This window comes from Coregonus lavaretus (assembly GCF_964263955.1).
Source record: "Coregonus lavaretus genome assembly, contig: HAP1_SCAFFOLD_4272, whole genome shotgun sequence".
Lineage (NCBI taxonomy): Eukaryota > Metazoa > Chordata > Actinopteri > Salmoniformes > Salmonidae > Coregonus > Coregonus lavaretus.
Genome location: NW_028162837.1, coordinates 22,501 through 42,500, shown reverse-complemented (window position 1 = coordinate 42,500; position 20,000 = coordinate 22,501). Strand labels below are relative to the sequence as shown.

Genomic DNA, 20,000 nt, shown 5'->3' with positions numbered 1-20,000 from the left:
CATGAGGTAGTCACCTGGAATGCATTTAACTTAACAGGTGTGCCTTAAAAGTTAATTTGTGGAATTTCTTTCCTTTTTAATGCGTTTGAGCCAATCAAGTCCATATTATGGCAAGAACACCTCGAAAAGCAAAGAGAAACGACAGTCCATCATTACTTTAAGACATGAAGGTCAGTCAATACAGAACATTTCAAGAACTTTTAAAGTTTCTTCAAGTGCAGTCGCAAAAACCATCAAGCGCTATGATGAAACTGGCTCTCATGAGGACCCCCACAGGAATGGAAGACCCAGAGTTACCTCTGCTGTAGAGGATAAGTTCATTAGAGTTACCAGCCTCAGAAATTGCAGCCCAAATAAATGCTTCACAGAGTTCAAGTAACAGACACATCTTAACATCAACTGTTCAGAGGGGACCGTGTGAATCAGGCCTTCATGGTTGAATTGCTGCAAAGAAACCACTACTAAAGGACACCAATAAGAAGAAGAGACTTGCTTGGGCCAAGAAACACGAGCAATGGACATTAGACCAGTGGAAATTTGTCCTTTGGTCTGGAGTCCAAATTTGAGATTTTTGGTTCCAACCGCCGTGTCTTTGTGAGACGAGGTGTGGGTGAACGGATGATCTCTGCATGTGTATTTCCCACCGTAAAACATGGAGGAGGAGGTGTTATGGTGTGGGGGTGCTTTTCTGGTGACACTGTCTGTGATTTATTCCGAATTCAAGGCACACTTAACCAGCATGGCTACCACAGCATTCTGCAGTGTTACGCCATCCCATCTGGTTTGGGCTTAGTGGGACTATAATTTGTTTTTCAACAGGACAATGACCCACACACCTCCAGGCTGTGTAAGGGCTATTTTACCAAGAAGGAGAGTGATGGAGTGCTGCATCAGATGACCTGGCCTCCACAATCTCCTGACCTCAACCCAATTGAGATGGTTTGGGATGAGTCGGACGGCAGAGTGAAGGAAAAGCAGCCAGCAAGTGCTCAGCATATGTGGGAACTCCTTCAAGACTGTTAGAAAAGCATTCCAGGTGAAGCTGGTTGAGAGAATGCCAAGAGTGTGCAAAGCTGTCATCATAGCAAAGGGTGGCTATTTGAAGAATCTCAAATATAAAATATATTTTGATTTGTTTATCACTTTTTGGTTCCTATATGATTCCATATGTGTTATTTCATAGTTTTGATCTCTTCACTATTATTCTACAATGTAAAAAAAAAAACTTGAATGAGGAGGTGTGTCCAAACTTTGGACTGGTACTCTGTGTGTGTGTGTGTGCTTTGCTGGTGACAATGTCACTACACACTATCATCCTCTCTCACACTACACTCTCTCACACTACACACTGTCACACTACACTCTCTCACACTACACACGGTCACACTACTCTCTCACACTACACACGGTCACACTACACACTCTCACACTACACACTCTCACACTACACACGGTCACACTACACACTGTCACACTACACTCTCTCACACTACACACTCTCACACTACACACTCTCACACTACACACGGTCACACTACACTCTCTCACACTACACACTCTCACACTACACACTCTCACACTACACAAGATAACGTAACATAACACAGCCAGTCAACTTCATAGTTCAACAACACTACAGTCATGGGAACAGTGCTGTTCAACCCTGTTCCTGGAGAGACCCTCCTGTAGGTTTTAACTCCAACCCTGTTCCTGGAGAGATACCCTCCTGTAGGTTTTAACTCCAACCCTGTTCCTGGAGAGATACCCTCCTGTAGGTTTTATCTCCAACCCTGTTCCTGGAGAGATACCCTCCTGTAGGTTTTATCTCCAACCCTGTTCCTGGAGAGATACCCTCCTGTAGGTTTTAACTCCAACCCTGTTCCTGGAGATACCCTCCTGTAGGTTTTAACTCCAACCCTGTTCCTGGAGAGACCCTCCTGTAGGTTTCAACTCCAACCCTGTTCCTGGAGAGATACCCTCCTGTAGGTTTTCACTCCAACCCTGTTCCTGGAGAGATACCCTCCTGTAGGTTTTCACTCCAACCCTGTTCCTGGAGAGGTTCCCTCCTGTAGGTAGGTTTTAACTCCAACCCTGTTCCTGGAGAGAGACCCTCCTGTAGGTTTTATCTCCAACCCTGTTCCTGGAGAGATACCCTCCTGTAGGTTTTATCTCCAACCCTGTTCCTAGAGATAAACCCTCCTGTAGCTCCAGAATCCTAGAGAGCAGTTTTTCCCCAACAGTTCACATTTTTGTTGACAAGCATTCCTGATTCAACTTGTCAACTAATCATCAAGCCCTCGATGAGTTGAATCAGTTGAGTTTGTCCGGGGGGGCGACAACAAAAATGTGTATATTTTGGGGCATCAAGGACCGGAGTTGAAAACCCCCTGCTGTGGAACAGCAGTCCCTCCCCAACAAAACATAACGACCTGACATCCATTTAGATTGGAGCCAAAACCCAGGAAGATGAGAATAGCTGAGCAACCAGGTTGAATGTATTCATAATCACAACCCTAGTACTTGTACCTGGATGACAACCAAGTTGAATAACAACAGCACAAAACTAACCATAGCAAGCCAAGTGTATTTGTAATCAAAGCCCAAACCTGTCTGTCATTTCCAGTCATCCAATCTTACCCCTGCTGTCATACCTCTCCAATGATCCACTCTTATCACTACTGTCTTCCCTGGGTATAGCTGGTACCACTACTGTCTTCCCTGGTTGTAGCTGGTACCACTACTGTCTTCCCTGGGTATAGCTGGTACCACTACTGTCTTCCCTGGTTGTAGCTGGTACCACTACTGTCTTCCCTGGGTATAACTGGTATCACTACTGTCTTCCCTGGGTATAGCTGGTACCACTACTGTCTTCCCTGGTTGTAGCTGGTACCACTACTGTCTTCCCTGGGTATAGCTGGTATCACTACTGTCTTCCCTGGGTATAGCTGGTACCACTACTGTCTTCCCTGGGTATAACTGGTATCACTACTGTCTTCCCTGGGTATAGCTGGTACCACTACTGTCTTCCCTGGTTGTAGCTGGTACCACTACTGTCTTCCCTGGGTATAGCTGGTACCACTACTGTCTGGGTATAACTGGTACCACTACTGTCTTAGCTGGGTATAGCTGGTACCACTACTGTCTTCCCTGGGTATAACTGGTACCACTACTGTCTTCCCTGGTTGTAGCTGGTACCACTACTGTCTTCCCTGGGTATAGCTGGTACCACTACTGTCTTCCCTGGGTATAGCTGGTACCACTACTGTCTTCCCTGGGTATAACTGGTACCACTACTGTCTTCCCTGGGTATAGCTGGTACCACTACTGTCTTCCCTGGTTGTAGCTGGTACCACTACTGTCTTCCCTGGGTATAACTGGTACCACTACTGTCTTCCCTGGTTGTAGCTGGTACCACTACTGTCTTCCCTGGGTATAACTGGTACCACTACTGTCTGGGTATAACTGGTACCACTACTGTCTTCCCTGGGTATAGCTGGTACCACTACTGTCTTCCCTGGGTATAGCTGGTACCACTACTGTCTTCCCTGGGTATAGCTGGTACCACTACTGTCTTCCCTGGGTATAACTGGTACCACTACTGTCTTCCCTGGGTATAGCTGGTACCACTACTGTCTTCCCTGGGTATAGCTGGTACCACTACTGTCTTCCCTGGGTATAACTGGTACCACTACTGTCTTCCCTGGTTGTAGCTGGTACCACTACTGTCTTCCCTGGTTGTAGCTGGTACCACTACTGTCTTCCCTGGGTATAGCTGGTACCACTACTGTCTTCCCTGGGTATAGCTGGTACCACTACTGTCTTCCCTGGGTATAGCTGGTACCACTACTGTCTGGGTATAACTGGTACCACTACTGTCTTCCCTGGGTATAACTGGTACCACTACTGTCTGGGTATAGCTGGTACCACTACTGTCTGGGTGTAGCTGGTACCACTACTGTCTTCCCTGGGTATAGCTGGTACCACTACTGTCTTCCCTGGGTATAGCTGGTACCACTACTGTCTGGTTGTAGCTGGTACCACTACTGTCTGGGTATAGCTGGTACCACTACTGTCTTCCCTGGGTGTAGCTGGTACCACTACTGTCTGGGTATAGCTGGTACCACTACTGTCTTCCCTGGGTATAACTGGTACCACTACTGTCTTCCCTGGGTATAACTGGTACCACTACTGTCTTCCCTGGGTATAGCTGGTACCACTACTGTCTTCCCTGGGTATAACTGGTACCACTACTGTCTTCCCTGGGTATAGCTGGTACCACTACTGTCTTCCCTGGGTATAGCTGGTACCACTACTGTCTGGGTATAACTGGTACCACTACTGTCTTCCCTGGGTATAACTGGTACCACTACTGTCTTCCCTGGGTATAGCTGGTACCACTACTGTCTTCCCTGGGTATAGCTGGTACCATTACTGTCTGGGTATAACTGGTACCACTACTGTCTTCCCTGGGTATAGCTGGTACCACTACTGTCTGGGTATAACTGGTACCACTACTGTCTTCCCTGGGTGTAGCTGGTACCACTACTGTCTTCCCTGGGTATAGCTGGTACCACTACTGTCTTCCCTGGTTGTAGCTGGTACCACTACTGTCTTCCCTGGGTATAACTGGTACCACTACTGTCTTCCCTGGTTGTAGCTGGTACCACTACTGTCTTCCCTGGTTGTAGCTGGTACCACTACTGTCTTCCCTGGTTGTAGCTGGTACCACTACTGTCTTCCCTGGTTGTAGCTGGTACCACTACTGTCTTCCCTGGTTGTAGCTGGTACCACTACTGTCTTCCCTGGGTGTAGCTGGTACCACTACTGTCTTCCCTGGGTATAACTGGTACCACTACTGTCTTCCCTGGGTGTAGCTGGTACCACTACTGTCTTACCTGGGTATAACTGGTAGGAGCCGGTGTGATGCCAACGAGGCAGATACCTCATTCTCAGGGGGAACCAGTTCCCTCCATCCATACTCTACAGTTAATCCACTGTGTCTCAAACCCCTGGCCCTCGGACCAGAACCGGTCCCTGGGAATGATGCCGTCTGGTCCCTCCGATACGTTACCCAACACTGATTTAATCAGTTCTAGGTCATCCAAGGATTGAGAAGGCAGCCCAGAACAGATGGAGAGTAGTCGTCGATGACCTATGCTCCCTGGGGAGCGATGGGCCTAAGTAAATCAGCAAGTCACCCAAGGAGAAAGAACCATAGCGTGCCAGTGAGTCCCATGAAGGATGTTGTCCTCAGTAGTTGTCTGACAACGATTCAGACTGAATTCTCTCAAGTGTTAGCTGTTCTCATCTAGACAGTCAACCAAGGAGGAAAGACCTGGTACTAAAACATGAAGGATGTTGCTGACGGTTCCCTCCGTAATCTGACACCAAGTTGGTCAGTCCTCAAGTGGCATTTTCTACATCCCAGTGATCGTCCAAGCAGGAAGGACCAACACTTTAGCTTGCAGGTAATAAACCGGTTGAGAGACTGCTCTACTCTCCTTCTCCTCTGACCTCACACACACACGCCTCCACTCCCCATCACACACACGGGAGAGGGGCTCCCCAGAGAGACCTGACCACTGTACCGCATCACAAAGAAGAGACAGAACGACTCAGAGGGAGAGAGAGAATGAAAGAGAGAGAGAATGAGGGAAGGAGAGGGAGGGTTGTTGACGACAATGATCCAGCTCACTGAAAGAGTGGGTGTCTCACTCACACACACACACACACACACACACACACACACACACACACTCCTGCAGGCCTCTCACGGGTAAAAGGATACAGACGTCACACCCACAGGCCTTTGGCTGGTGAATAATTGAACGCTATGGAAGAGAATGGAACCATAGATGGCAGGTAGCACACACACACACACACACACACACACACACACACACAACAGGAACATGACGTTTTAATGAGGAGGAAATGGACACATACATCTTTTTTGGGGGGGGTGGGGGTGTACTAAACTCCCTTTCCAACGACACATGTGCACGCACAGCAAGAATAAATACACACACACACACAAGCATTTCGCTACACCCGCAATAACATCTGCTAAACACGTGTATGTGACCAATACATTTTATTTGACACACAGAGAGAGAGAGAGGACTAAATGTGACCTAAACCGACAGTCTGTTGCTCCATTGTAATGAATACGAAAGACAGCCTGTTGCTCCATTGTAATGAATACGAAAGACAGTCTGTTGCTCCATTGTAATGAATACGAAAGACAGTCTGTTGCTCCATTGTAATGAATACGAAAGACAGCCTGTTGCTCCATTGTAATGAATACGAAAGACAGCCTGTTGCTCCATTGTAATGAATACGAAAGACAGCCTGTTGCTCCATTGTAATGAATACGAAAGACAGTCTGTTGCTCCATTGTAATGAATACGAAAGACAGCCTGTTGCTCCATTGTAATGAATACGAAAGACAGCCTGTTGCTCCATTGTAATGAATACGAAAGACAGCCTGTTGCTCCATTGTAATGAATACGAAAGACAGTCTTGACTCAACATGCTTCAAAACATGCGCCAACAACTTCAAATGGAAGACCTAGGACATAGATATAGAGTAAATAGAGTGTATAATAAGGAAATAAATATAGAGTAAATAGATAGTTTAATAAGGATATAGAGTAAATAGATAGTATAATAAGGACATAGATATAGAGTAAATAGATAGTATAATAAGGATATAGATATAGAGTAAATAGATAGTATAATAAGGACATAGATATAGAGTAAATAGATAGTATAATAAGGACATAGATATAGAGTAAATAGATAGTATAATAAGGATATAGATATAGAGTAAATAGATAGTATAATAAGGACATAGATATAGAGTAAATAGATAGTATAATAAGGATAAAGATATAGAGTAAATAGATAGTATAATAAGGACATAGATATAGAGTAAATAGATAGTATAATAAGGACATAGATATAGAGTAAATAGATAGTATAATAAGGACATAGATATAGAGTAAATAGACAGTATAATAAGGACATAGATATAGAGTAAATAGATAGTATAATAAGGATATAGAGTAAATAGATAGTATAATAAGGACATAGATATAGAGTAAATAGATAGTATAATAAGGATATAGATATAGAGTAAATAGATAGTATAATAAGGACATAGATATAGAGTAAATAGATAGTATAATAAGGACATAGATATAGAGTAAATAGATAGTATAATAAGGACATAGATATAGAGGGTCCCCTGTAGCTCAATTGGTAGAGCATGGCGCTTGCAACGCCAGGGTTGTGGGTTCGTTTCCCACGGGGGGCCAGTATGAAAATGTATGCACTCACTAACTGTAAGTCGCTCTGGATAAGAGCGTCTGCTAAATGACTTAAATGTAAATGTAAATAGAGTAAATAGATAGTATAATAAGGACATAGATATAGAGTAAATAGATAGTATAATAAGGACATAGATATAGAGTAAATAGATAGTATAATAAGGACATAGATATAGAGTAAATAGATAGTATAATAAGGACATAGATATAGAGTAAATAGATAGTATAATAAGGATATAGATATAGAGTAAATAGATAGTATAATAAGGATATAGATATAAAGTAAATAGATAGTATAATAAGGACATAGATATAGAGTAAATAGACAGTATAATAAGGATATAGAGTAAATATATAGTATAATAAGGACATAGATATAGAGTAAATAGACAGTATAATAAGGATATAGATATAGAGTAAATAGATAGTATAATAAGGATATAGATATAGAGTAAATAGATAGTATAATAAGGATATAGAGTAAATAGACAGTATAATAAGGATATAGATATAGAGTAAATAGATAGTATAATAAGGATATAGATATAGAGTAAATAGATAGTTTAATAAGGATATAGAGTAAATAGATAGTATAATAAGGACATAGATATAGAGTAAATAGATAGTATAATAAGGACATAGATATAGAGTAAATAGATAGTATAATAAGGACATAGATATAGAGTAAATAGAGAGTATAATAAGGATATAGATAGAGTAAATAGATAGTATAATAAGGACATAGATATAGAGTAAATAGATAGTATAATAAGGACATAGATATAGAGTAAATAGATAGTATAATAAGGACATAGATATAGAGAAAATAGAAAGTATAATAAGGATATAGAGTAAATAGATAGTATAATAAGGACATAGATATAGAGTAAATAGACACTATAATAAGGACATAGATATAGAGTAAATAGATAGTATAATAAGGACATAGATATAGAGTAAATAGATAGTATAATAAGGACATAGATATAGAGTAAATAGATAGTATAATAAGGACATATATAGAGTAAATAGATAGCATAATAAGGACATAGATATAGAGTAAATAGACAGTATAATAAGGACATAGATATAGAGTAAATAGATAGTATAATAAGGATATAGAGTTAATAGATAGTATAATAAGGACATAGATATAGAGTAAATAGATAGTATAATAAGGATATAGATATAGAGTAAATAGATAGTATAATAAGGACATAGATATAGAGTAAATAGATAGTATAATAAGGATATAGATATAGAGTAAATAGATAGTATAATAAGGACATAGATATAGAGTAAATAGATAGTATAATAAGGACATATATATAGAGTAAATAGATAGTATAATAAGGACATAGATATAGAGTAAATAGACAGTATAATAAGGACATAGATATAGAGTAAATAGATAGTATAATAAGGATATAGAGTTAATAGATAGTATAATAAGGACATAGATATAGAGTAAATAGATAGTATAATAAGGATATAGATATAGAGTAAATAGATAGTATAATTATAGAGTAAATAGATAGTATAATAAGGACATAGATATAGAGTAAATAGATAGTATAATATAGATATAGAGAAAATAGAAAGTATAATAAGGACATAGATATAGAGTAAATAGACACTATAATAAGGACATAGATATAGAGTAAATAGATAGTATAATAAGGATATAGATATAGAGTAAATAGATAGTATAATAAGGACATAGATATAGAGTAAATAGATAGTATAATAAGGATATAGATATAGAGTAAATAGATAGTATAATAAGGACATAGATATAGAGTAAATAGATAGTATAATAAGGACATAGATATAGAGTAAATAGACAGTATAATAAGGACATAGATATAGAGTAAATAGATAGTATAATAAGGATATAGATATAGAGTAAATAGATAGTATAATAAGGACATAGATATAGAGTAAATAGATAGTATAATAAGGACATAGATATAGAGTAAATAGACAGTATAATAAGGATATAGATATAGAGTAAATAGATAGTATAATAAGGATATAGATATAGAGTAAATAGATAGTATAATAAGGATATAGAGTAAATAGACAGTATAATAAGGATATAGATATAGAGTAAATAGATAGTATAATAAGGATATAGATATAGAGTAAATAGATAGTTTAATAAGGATATAGAGTAAATAGATAGTATAATAAGGACATAGATATAGAGTAAATAGATAGTATAATAAGGACATAGATATAGAGTAAATAGATAGTATAATAAGGACATAGATATAGAGTAAATAGAGAGTATAATAAGGATATAGATAGAGTAAATAGATAGTATAATAAGGACATAGATATAGAGTAAATAGATAGTATAATAAGGACATAGATATAGAGTAAATAGATAGTATAATAAGGACATAGATATAGAGAAAATAGAAAGTATAATAAGGATATAGAGTAAATAGATAGTATAATAAGGACATAGATATAGAGTAAATAGATAGTATAATAAGGACATAGATATAGAGTAAATAGACAGTATAATAAGGACATAGATAGAGTAAATAGATAGTATAATAAGGATATAGAGTAAATAGATAGTATAATAAGGACATAGATATAGAGTAAATAGATAGTATAATAAGGATATAGATATAGAGTAAATAGAGAGTATAAAGTGGTAGTTTTGTACTCACCTCCATCAGAGACCACAGCAGACTGTAAGAAAATACAGAGAGACATGGGTAAGACTGTGACCTCGTCAACAAACACACACACATTGACAGACACACACATGCGCGCTGCACACGCAGACACACAGTTGGTAGAGAGAGATTAGTAAAGGTGTGGGTGGGTGTCAGTTGGTAGAGATTAGTAAAGGTGTGGGTGGTGTCAATTGGTAGACATTAGTAAAGGTGTGGGTGGGTGTCAGTTGGTATAGATTAGTAAAGGTGTGGGTGGTGTCAGTTGGTAGACATTAGTAAAGGTGTGGGTGGTGTCAGTTGGTAGAGAGAGATTAGTAAAGGTGTGGGTGGTGTCAGTTGGTAGAGATTAGTAAAGTTGTGGGTGGTGTCAGTTGGTAGAGATTAGTAAAGGTGTGGGTGGTGTCAGTTGGTAGACATTAGTAAAGGTGTGGGTGGTGTCAGTTGGTAGAGATTAGTAAAGGTGTGGGTGGTGTCAGTTGGTAGAGATTAGTAAAGGTGTGGGTGGTGTCAGTTGGTAGAGAGAGATTAGTAAAGGTGTGGGTGGTGTCAGTTGGTATAGATTAGTAAAGGTGTGGGTGGTGTCAGTTGGTAGAGATTAGTAAAGGTGTGGGTGGGTGTCAGTTGGTAGAGATTAGTAAAGGTGTGGGTGGTGTCAGTTGGTAGAGATTAGTAAAGGTGTGGGTGGTGTCAGTTGGTAGACATTAGTAAAGGTGTGGGTGGTGTCAGTTGGTAAAGAGAGATTAGTAAAGGTGTGGGTGGGTGTCCGTTGGTAGAGAGAGATTAGTAAAGGTGTGGGTGGTGTCAGTTGGTAGAGATTAGTAAAGGTGTGGGTGGTGTCAGTTGGTAGAGAGAGATTAGTAAAGGTGTGGGTGGGTGTCAGTTGGTAGAGAGAGATTAGTAAAGGTGTGGGTGGGTGTCAGTTGGTATAGATTAGTAAAGGTGTGGGTGGTGTCAGTTGGTAGAGAGAGATTAGTAAAGGTGTGGGTGGGTGTCAGTTGGTAGAGAGAGATTAGTAAAGGTGTGGGTGGTGTCAGTTGGTAGAGAGAGATTAGTAAAGGTGTGGGTGGTGTCAGTTGGTATAGATTAGTAAAGGTGTGGGTGGTGTCAGTTGGTAGAGATTAGTAAAGGTGTGGGTGGTGTCAGTTGGTAGAGAGAGATTAGTAAAGGTGTGGGTGGTGTCAGTTGGTAGAGAGAGATTAGTAAAGGTGTGGGTGGTGTCAGTTGGTAGAGAGAGATTAGTAAAGGTGTGGGTGGGTGTCAGTTGGTATAGATTAGTAAAGGTGTGGGTGGTGTCAGTTGGTAGAGAGAGATTAGTAAAGGTGTGGGTGGTGTCAGTTGGTAGAGAGAGATTAGTAAAGGTGTGGGTGGTGTCAGTTGGTATAGATTAGTAAAGGTGTGGGTGGTGTCAGTTGGTATAGATTAGTAAAGGTGTGGGTGGTGTCAGTTGGTAGAGAGAGATTAGTAAAGGTGTGGGTGGTGTCAATTGGTAGAGAGATTAGTAAAGGTGTGGGTGGGTGTCAGTTGGTAGAGATTAGTAAAGGTGTTGGTGGGTGTCAGTTGGTAGAGATTAGTAAAGGTGTGGGTGGTGTCAGTTGGTAGACATTAGTAAAGGTGTGGGTGGGTGTCAGTTGGTAGAGAGAGATTAGTAAAGGTGTGGGTGGGTGTCAGTTGGTAGAGATTAGTAAAGGTGTGGGTGGTGTCAGTTGGTAGAGATTAGTAAAGGTGTGGGTGGGTGTCAGTTGGTAGAGATTAGTAAAGGTGTGGGTGGCGTCAGTTGGTAGAGAGAGATTAGTAAAGGTGTGGGTGGTGTCAGTTGGTAGAGAGAGATTAGTAAAGGTGTGGGTGGGTGTCAGTTGGTAGAGAGAGATTAGTAAAGGTGTGGGTGGGTGTCAGTTGGTAGAGAGAGATTAGTAAAGGTGTGGGTGGTGTCAGTTGGTAGAGAGAGATTAGTAAAGGTGTGGGTGGGTGTCAGTTGGTAGAGAGAGATTAGTAAAGGTGTGGGTGGTGTCAGTTGGTAGAGAGAGATTAGTAAAGGTGTGGGTGGTGTCAGTTGGTAGAGAGAGATTAGTAAAGGTGTGGGTGGTGTCAGTTGGTAGAGAGAGATTAGTAAAGGTGTGGGTGGTTTCAGTTGGTAGAGATTAGTAAAGGTGTGGGTGGTGTCAGTTGGTAGAGAGATATTAGTAAAGGTGTGGGTGGTGTCAGTTGGTAGAGAGATATTAGTAAAGGTGTGGGTGGTGTCAGTTGGTAGAGATTAGTAAAGGTGTAGGTGGTGTCAGTTGGTAGAGAGATATTAGTAAAGGTGTGGGTGGTGTCAGTTGGTAGAGATTAGTAAAGGTGTGGGTGGTGTCAGTTGGTAGAGAGAGATTAGTAAAGGTGTGGGTGGTGTCAGTTGGTAGAGAGAGATTAGTAAAGGTGTGGGTGGTGTCAGTTGGTAGAGAGAGATTAGTAAAGGTGTGGGTGGTGTCAGTTGGTAGAGTGAGATTAGTAAAGGTGTGGGTGGTGTCAGTTGGTAGAGAGAGATTAGTAAAGGTGTGGGTGTGTGAGGAAAATAGGTGAACTACTGTAAACTGACCTATCCTGCTCTACAAGGAAGAGCTTCAATGGGAGACGTGTGTGTGTGTGTGTGTGTGTGTGTGTGTGTGTGTGTGTGTGTGTGTGTGTGTGTGTGTGACTGTGAACACCATCCCTAGACCTTGACATAGTGAAATACACCTCTCCCCGTACATTTACATTTTAGTCATTTAGCAGACGCTCTTATCCAGAGCGACTTACAGTTAGTGAGTGCATACATTTTCATACTGGCCCCCAGTGGGAAACGAACCCACAACCCTAGCGCCATGCTCTACCAACTGAGCTACAGGGGACAAGAAAGATTTAGTCTGGACTTTTGTAATGTTCTGAGTTTGTTCAAATGCTATTGTAGGCTTAAGGCTTAAGGTTAGGGTTAAGTTTAGGTTGAAGGTTAGGGGTTAGGTTAAAAATGATTTTGAATGGGAATACATTTTTACTCCCCAAAAAGTCCTGAAAATGCAGGACAAGTCTGTGAGTTTGTGCGTGCGTGTGTTTGTGCGTGCGTGTGTTTGTGCGTGCGTGTGTTTGTGCGTGCGTGTGTTTGTGCGTGCGTGTTTGTGCGTGCGTGTGTTTGTGCGTGCGTGTTTTTGTGCGTGCGTGTGTTTGTGCGTGCGTGTGTTTGTGCGTGCGTGTGTTTGTGCGTGCGTGTGTTTGTGTGTGTGTGTGTGTGTTTAGACATGCAGTAGGATTAGATCAGATCAGTGACTCATCTATACAACCTGAATGACTTTAACCACTATGAGAACCAACGGATAGAGGAGAGAGGAGAGAGGGGAGGGGAGAGAGGGGAGAGGGGAGAGAGGAGAGAGGGGAGGGGAGAGCGGGAGAGAGGAGAGAGGAGAGAGGGGAGAGGGGAGGGGAGAGAGGGGAGAGGGGAGAGAGGAGAGAGGGGAGGGGAGAGCGGGAGAGAGGAGAGAGGAGAGAGGGGAGAGGGGAGGGGAGAGAGGGGAGAGGGGAGAGAGGAGAGAGGGGAGGGGAGAGCGGGAGAGAGGAGAGAGGAGAGAGGGAGAGAGGAGAGAGGGGAGAGGGGAGGGAGAGAAGAGAGAGGGGAGAGGAGAGAGGGGAGAGGGGAGGGGAGAGCGGGAGAGAGGAGAGAGGGGAGGGAGAGAGGGAGAGAGGGGAGGGGAGAGAGGGAGAGAGGAGAGAGGAGAGAGGGGAGAGGGGAGGGGAGAGCGGGAGAGAGGAGAGAGGGGAGAGGGGAGGGAGAGAAGAGAGAGGAGAGAGGGGAGAGGGGAGGAGATTTTGTGGAGGAGAGAGGAGAGATGAGAGAGGGGAGGAGATTTAGTGGGGGAGAGAGGGAGTTGTCAGCTAGAATCTATAAATCTCTGTCCTACTCCTGCCTGAGATGTTTACTAGTTAACTATAAAAACAGCCGGAGAGATCTGGTGGAAAAATACGGTTGGTTTGTGAGAAAGTGTGATCCACCTCAAGCTGAGTCTGCAAACACACACAACATCTACCCAGAACACAGGTAGCTGAGGAGTTAACAGCATACTTTCACAGCACACACACACACACACACACACACACACACACACACACACAATGCTGGGACACATGGATGCTCTCTCTCTCTCCCTTCACATTTCATGCAAAACATTGCAACGTTCTGTCTCCACTCCGGCTGTTAATGAGTAAAATGCAAATAAAATCCCACAAACTATATGACACGCACACCTCCCTCAACACGCACACCTCCCTCAACACGCACACCTCCCTCAACACGCACACCTCCCTCAACACGCACACCTCCCTCAACACGCACACCTCCCCCAACACGCACACCTCCCTCAACACGCACACCTCCCCCAACACGCACACCTCCCTCAACACGCACACCTCCCTCAACACGCACACCTCCCTCAACACGCACACCTCCCTCAACACGCACACCTCCCTCAACACGCACACCTCCCTCAACACGCACACCTCCCCCAACACACACACCTCCCTCAACACGCACACCTCCCCCAACACGCACACCTCCCTCAACACGCACACCTCCCTCAACACGCACACCTCCCTCAACACGCACACCTCCCTCAACACACACACCTCCCCCAACACACACACCTCCCTCAACACACACACCTCCCTCAACACACACACCTCCCCCAACACACACACCTCCCCCAACACACACACCTCCCCCAACACACACACCTCCCCCAACACACCTCCCCAACACACACACCTCCCCAACACACACACCTCCCTCAACACACACACCTCCCCCAACACACACACCTCCCCCAACACACACACCTCCCACAACACACACACACACCTCCCCCAACACACCCATCTGAAGTCAACACACATTCAGTAACTAATCACCACACCCCCCCCAATACACCTCTTTCACCTCCCTCCCTCCCTCAGTGGTGACATCATTGACACGACTTATGTTATGAGAGCTGAACGAATCAGGTTGTGTGTGTGTGTGTGTGTGTGTAGAGGAAGTGTATTTATGTGTTGTGGTTTTAACCACAGAGAGAACCAGAGAACAAAGAGAATCACTTCCAACACACACACACACACACCAGCCAGGTTATCACCAGCAATGCAGTATTCGACGTTCGTCCAGATCCCCAGGACGTCGGGCGATGCCTTCGATACCGGCCACTAGCGGCAACGGTGAGCGCTATAACCATCACGTAGGCTCGCGGCTTGCTGGGGGCGTTGTGGACGGCCGGGGATGGTGGCTGGGGGCGTTGTGGACGGCCGGGGATGGTGGCTGGGGGCGTTGTGGACGGCCGGGGATGGTGGATGGGGCGTTGTGGACGGCCGGGCATGGTGGAAGGGGCGTTGTGGACGGCCGGGGATGGTGGATGGGGCGTTGTGGACGGCCGGGGATGGTGGAAGGGGCGTTGTGGACGGCCGGGGATGGTGGATGGGGCGTTGTGGACGGCCGGGGATGGTGGAAGGGGCGTTGTGGACGGCCGGGGATGGTGGCTGGGGCGTTGTGGACGGCCGGGGATGGTGGCTGGGGCGTAAGTTGCGAGCTCTGGCTCCGAGGACGGCGGGTTCAATCCCAGTGCAAGGCACTCCTTCTATTTTGGTTTTGTTTCAACCCCATCCTAAACCTTAAACCCTTCCCTTAAACATTCACAATTCATGTGTCAACTTTTAACAGTCAAAACGTGACATTTATGGGCAAACGTCAAATACTGCAGTCAGACCGTGAGATCTTGTTGCACACGCACAGACGTATGGGTCCCCACACTTGTATGTGTGTGTGTGTTTGAGTATGCTTTGCGTATAGATGGCTTGCATGCTCATATGTGGTTTGCATATATGTGTGTCCACCCCACACCCCCTCTTCCTTCCAGTCTGATCATTTCCAGACCTTCATCTGTGGTTCAAGTGGTTTGTCCCCCTCTCCCTTCTCTCTCCTTCCATGTGTCTTCTTCCCTCACTTTCTCTCTCTCTCCTACCCCTTTCTCTGTCTCACCCTCAGTCTTTTATCTCTCTCTCTCTCTCTCTCTCTCTCTCTCTCTCTCTCTCTCTCTCTCTCTCTCTCTCTCTCTCTCTCTCTCTCTCTCTCTCTCCTCTCTCCCTCTCTCCCTCTCTCCCCTCCTCTCCCCTCCCCTCCCCTCCCCTCCCCTCCCCTCCCCTCTAATTCCAGTGGTGTTCTTCTGGCAGATGGAACCATTCCTCATACACCATATGGAATCTTTGGGGTTCTCATCTCTTCCCCTCTAACCTCCTCCCCCTCTCTCTTCATTCCTTCCTCTCCTCTCTCCACCTCTAACCTTCCTCTCCTCTCTCCACCTCTAACCTTCCTCTCCTCTCTCCACCTCTAACCTTCCTCTCCTCTCTCCACCTCTAACCTTCCTCTCCTCTCTCTCCACCTCTAACCTCCTCTCTCTCCCTCTAACCTTCCTCTCCTCTCTCCACCTCTAACCTTCATCTCCTCTCTCCACCTCTAACCTTCCTCTCCTCTCTCCACCTCTAACCTTCCTCTCTCCACCTCTAACCTTCCTCTCCTCTCTCTCCACCTCTAACCTTCCTCTCCTCTCTCCACCTCGAACCTTCCTCTCCTCTCTCCACCTCGAACCTTCCTCTCCTCTCTCCACCTCGAACCTTCCTCTCCTCTCTCCACCTCTAACCTTCCTCTCCTCTCTCCACCTCTAACCTTCCTCTCCTCTCTCCACCTCTAACCTTCCTCTCCTCCTCTAACCTTCCTCTCCTCTCTCCACTTCTAACCTTCCTCTCCTCTCTCCACCTCTAACCTTCCTCTCCTCTCTCCACCTCTAACCTTCCTCTCCTCTCTCCACCTCTAACCTTCCTCTCCTCTCTCCACCTCTAACCTTCCTCTCTCCACCTCTAACCTTCCTCTCCTCTCTCTCCACCTCTAACCTTCCTCTCCTCTCTCCACCTCTAACCTTCCTCTCTCTCTCTCCACCTTCCTCTCTCTCTCTCCACCTCTAACCTTCCTCTCTCTCTCTCCACCTCTAACCTTCCTCTCTCTCTCCACCTCTAACCTTCCTCTCCTCTCTCCACCTCTAACCTTCCTCTCCTCTCTCCACCTCTAACCTTCCTCTCCTCCTCTAACCTTCCTCTCCTCTCTCCACTTCTAACCTTCCTCTCCTCTCTCCACCTCTAACCTTCCTCTCCTCTCTCCACCTCTAACCTTCCTCTCCTCTAACTCCACCTTTAACCTTCCTCTCCTCTCTCTCCACCTCTAACCTTCCTCTCCTCTCTCCACCTCTAACCTTCCTCTCCTCTCTCCACCTCTAACCTTCCTCTCCTCTCTCCACCTCTAACCTTCCTCTCCTCCTCTAACCTTCCTCTCCTCTCTCCACTTCTAACCTTCCTCTCCTCTCTCCACCTCTAACCTTCCTCTCTCTCTCCACCTTCCTCTCCTCTCTCTCCACCTCTAACCTTCCTCTCCTCTCTCCACCTCTAACCTTCCTCTCTCTCTCCACCTCTAACCTTCCTCTCTCTCTCCACCTCTAACCTTCCTCTCCTCTCTCCACCTCTAACCTTCCTCTCTCTCTCCACCTCTAACCTTCCTCTCTCTCTCCACCTCTAACCTTCCTCTCTCTCTCCACCTCTAACCTTCCTCTCCTCTCTCCACCTCGAACCTTCCTCTCTCTCTCTCCACCTCTAACCTTCCTCTCTCTCTCCACCTCTGACCTTCCTCTCCTCTCTCCACCTCTAACCTTCCTCTCTCTCTCTCCACCTCCTTCTGTTCCACTTTCCCCTCTCCTCTCCTCACCTCCAGACAGCTGGATGGCATATGGCAAAAACACACACAAGTATGAACAAATATACATAGGCCCAAACCCACACCTGTAAAGGTAGCTAATCTAGTGATCACCTGGACTCCACACAGCCACCCACAGCACTCCTATCCTCGATATGTTGTTCTGTCAAGGACAGGACCAGTTTTACATGGGGATTCGCTTAAAAGGAAAAACTCCACTACAAAACTATATTTGGGTATTTGTTTCATTCGTCCATTGTTGATAGCTGAGTCCCCAACATTTTTTTTTTTGGAATGTCAGCAATCAAGTTTTCAAGATATGTAACTTTCAAAACACATAAATATGGCCAGTATGATGCGTTTTTGCACGATTCTGCGTTTTTGCATCAAAATGAATAATAACGGGCCAGATTTCTGTATTTCGAAAAGTCACACATCTTGAAAACTTGATTGCTGACGTGCGAAACATTTTGGGACTGTATCAACAATGGACTAATGAAATTAAACCCCCACAAGATAGTCCTTTAATGACAAGCTGTAAACTAATGACATGCTCACTGTATAACACAGGCTAGTTGGATGGCTACTTGAATAGTTTGTATGAGGTCACGTCTCCAATGGCACCCTATATAGTGTACCACTTTTGACAAGGGCCCATAGGACTATATATAGGGAATGACCAACTCCCACAACATGTTTCCTGTTAGGCCCCAACCGTAGAATACCACACAGGCCAGAACATGTTTCCTGTTAGGCCAGAACATGTTTCCTGTTAGGCCCCAACTGTAGAATATCCCACAGGCCAGAACATGTTTCCTGTTAGGCCCCAACTGTAGAATATCACACAGGCCAGAACATGTTTCCTGTTAGGTCCAACTGTAGAATATCCCACAGGCCACAACATGTTTCCTGTTAGGCCCCAAGTGTAGAATATCCCACAGGCCAGAACATGTTTCCTGTTAGGCCAGAACATGTTTCCTGTTAGGCCCCAACTGTAGAATACCACACAGGCCACAACATGTTTCCTGTTAGGCCCCAACTGTAGAATATCCCACAGGCCAGAACATGTTTCCTGTTAGGCCAGAACATGTTTCCTGTTAGGCCCCAACTGTAGAATATCACACAGGCCAGAACATGTTTCCTGTTAGGCCAGAACATGTTTCCTGTTAGGCCAGAACATGTTTCCTGTTAGGCCCCAACTGTAGAATACCCCACAGGCCAGAACATGTTTCCTGTTAGGCCCCCAACTGTAGAATACCACACAGGCCAGAACATGTTTCCTGTTAGGTCCAACTGTAGAATATCCCACAGGCCAGAACATGTTTCCTGTTAGGTCCAACTGTAGAATATCACACAGGCCAGAACATGTTTCCTGTTAGGCCCCAACTGTAGAATATCCCACAGGCCAGAACATGTTTCCTGTTAGGTCCAACTGTAGAATATCACACAGGCCAGAACATGTTTCCTGTTAGGTCCAACTGTAGAATACCACACAGGCCAGAACATGTTTCCTGTTAGGTCCAACTGTAGAATACCACACAGGCCAGAACATGTTTCCTGTTAGGTCCAACTGTAGAATATCCCACAGGCCAGAACATGTTTCCTGTTAGGTCCAACTGTAGAATATCCCACAGGCCAGAACATGTTTCCTGTTAGGTCCAACTGTAGAATACCGCACAGGCCAGAACATGTTTCCTGTTAGGTCCAACTGTAGAATATCACACAGGCCAGAACATGTTTCCTGTTAGGTCCAACTGTAGAATATCACACAGGCCACAACATGTTTCCTGTTAGGCCAGAACATGTTTCCTGTTAGGCCCCAACTGTAGAATACCACACAGGCCACAACATGTTTCCTGTTAGGCCACAACATGTTTCCTGTTAGGTCCAACTGTAGAATATCACACAGGCCAGAACATGTTTCCTGTTAGGCCAGAACATGTTTCCTGTTAGGCCCCAACTGTAGAATATCACACAGGCCAGAACATGTTTCCTGTTAGGTCCAACTGTAGAATATCACACAGGCCAGAACATGTTTCCTGTTAGGTCCAACTGTAGAATATCACACAGGCCAGAACATGTTTCCTGTTAGGCCAGAACATGTTTCCTGTTAGGCCCCAACTGTAGAATATCACACAGGCCAGAACATGTTTCCTGTTAGGTCCAACTGTAGAATATCACACAGGCCAGAAC

At 44.5% G+C, this 20,000-nt stretch overlaps 1 protein-coding gene across 1 annotated transcript in view; it reads right to left on the bottom strand.

Annotated features, from left to right (window-relative positions):
• LOC311118789 (regulator of G-protein signaling 12-like) overlaps positions 1 to 20,000 on the bottom strand; it is a gene marked incomplete at its 3' end in the record, with an annotated part of 38,654 nt that overhangs the window by 8,306 nt on the left and 10,348 nt on the right. The window contains exon 2 of the mRNA XM_084193570.1: positions 10,016 to 10,037. Coding sequence (XP_084049696.1) covers positions 10,016 to 10,037 — 22 coding nt within the window. The remainder of the gene's footprint in view (positions 1 to 10,015; positions 10,038 to 20,000) is intronic.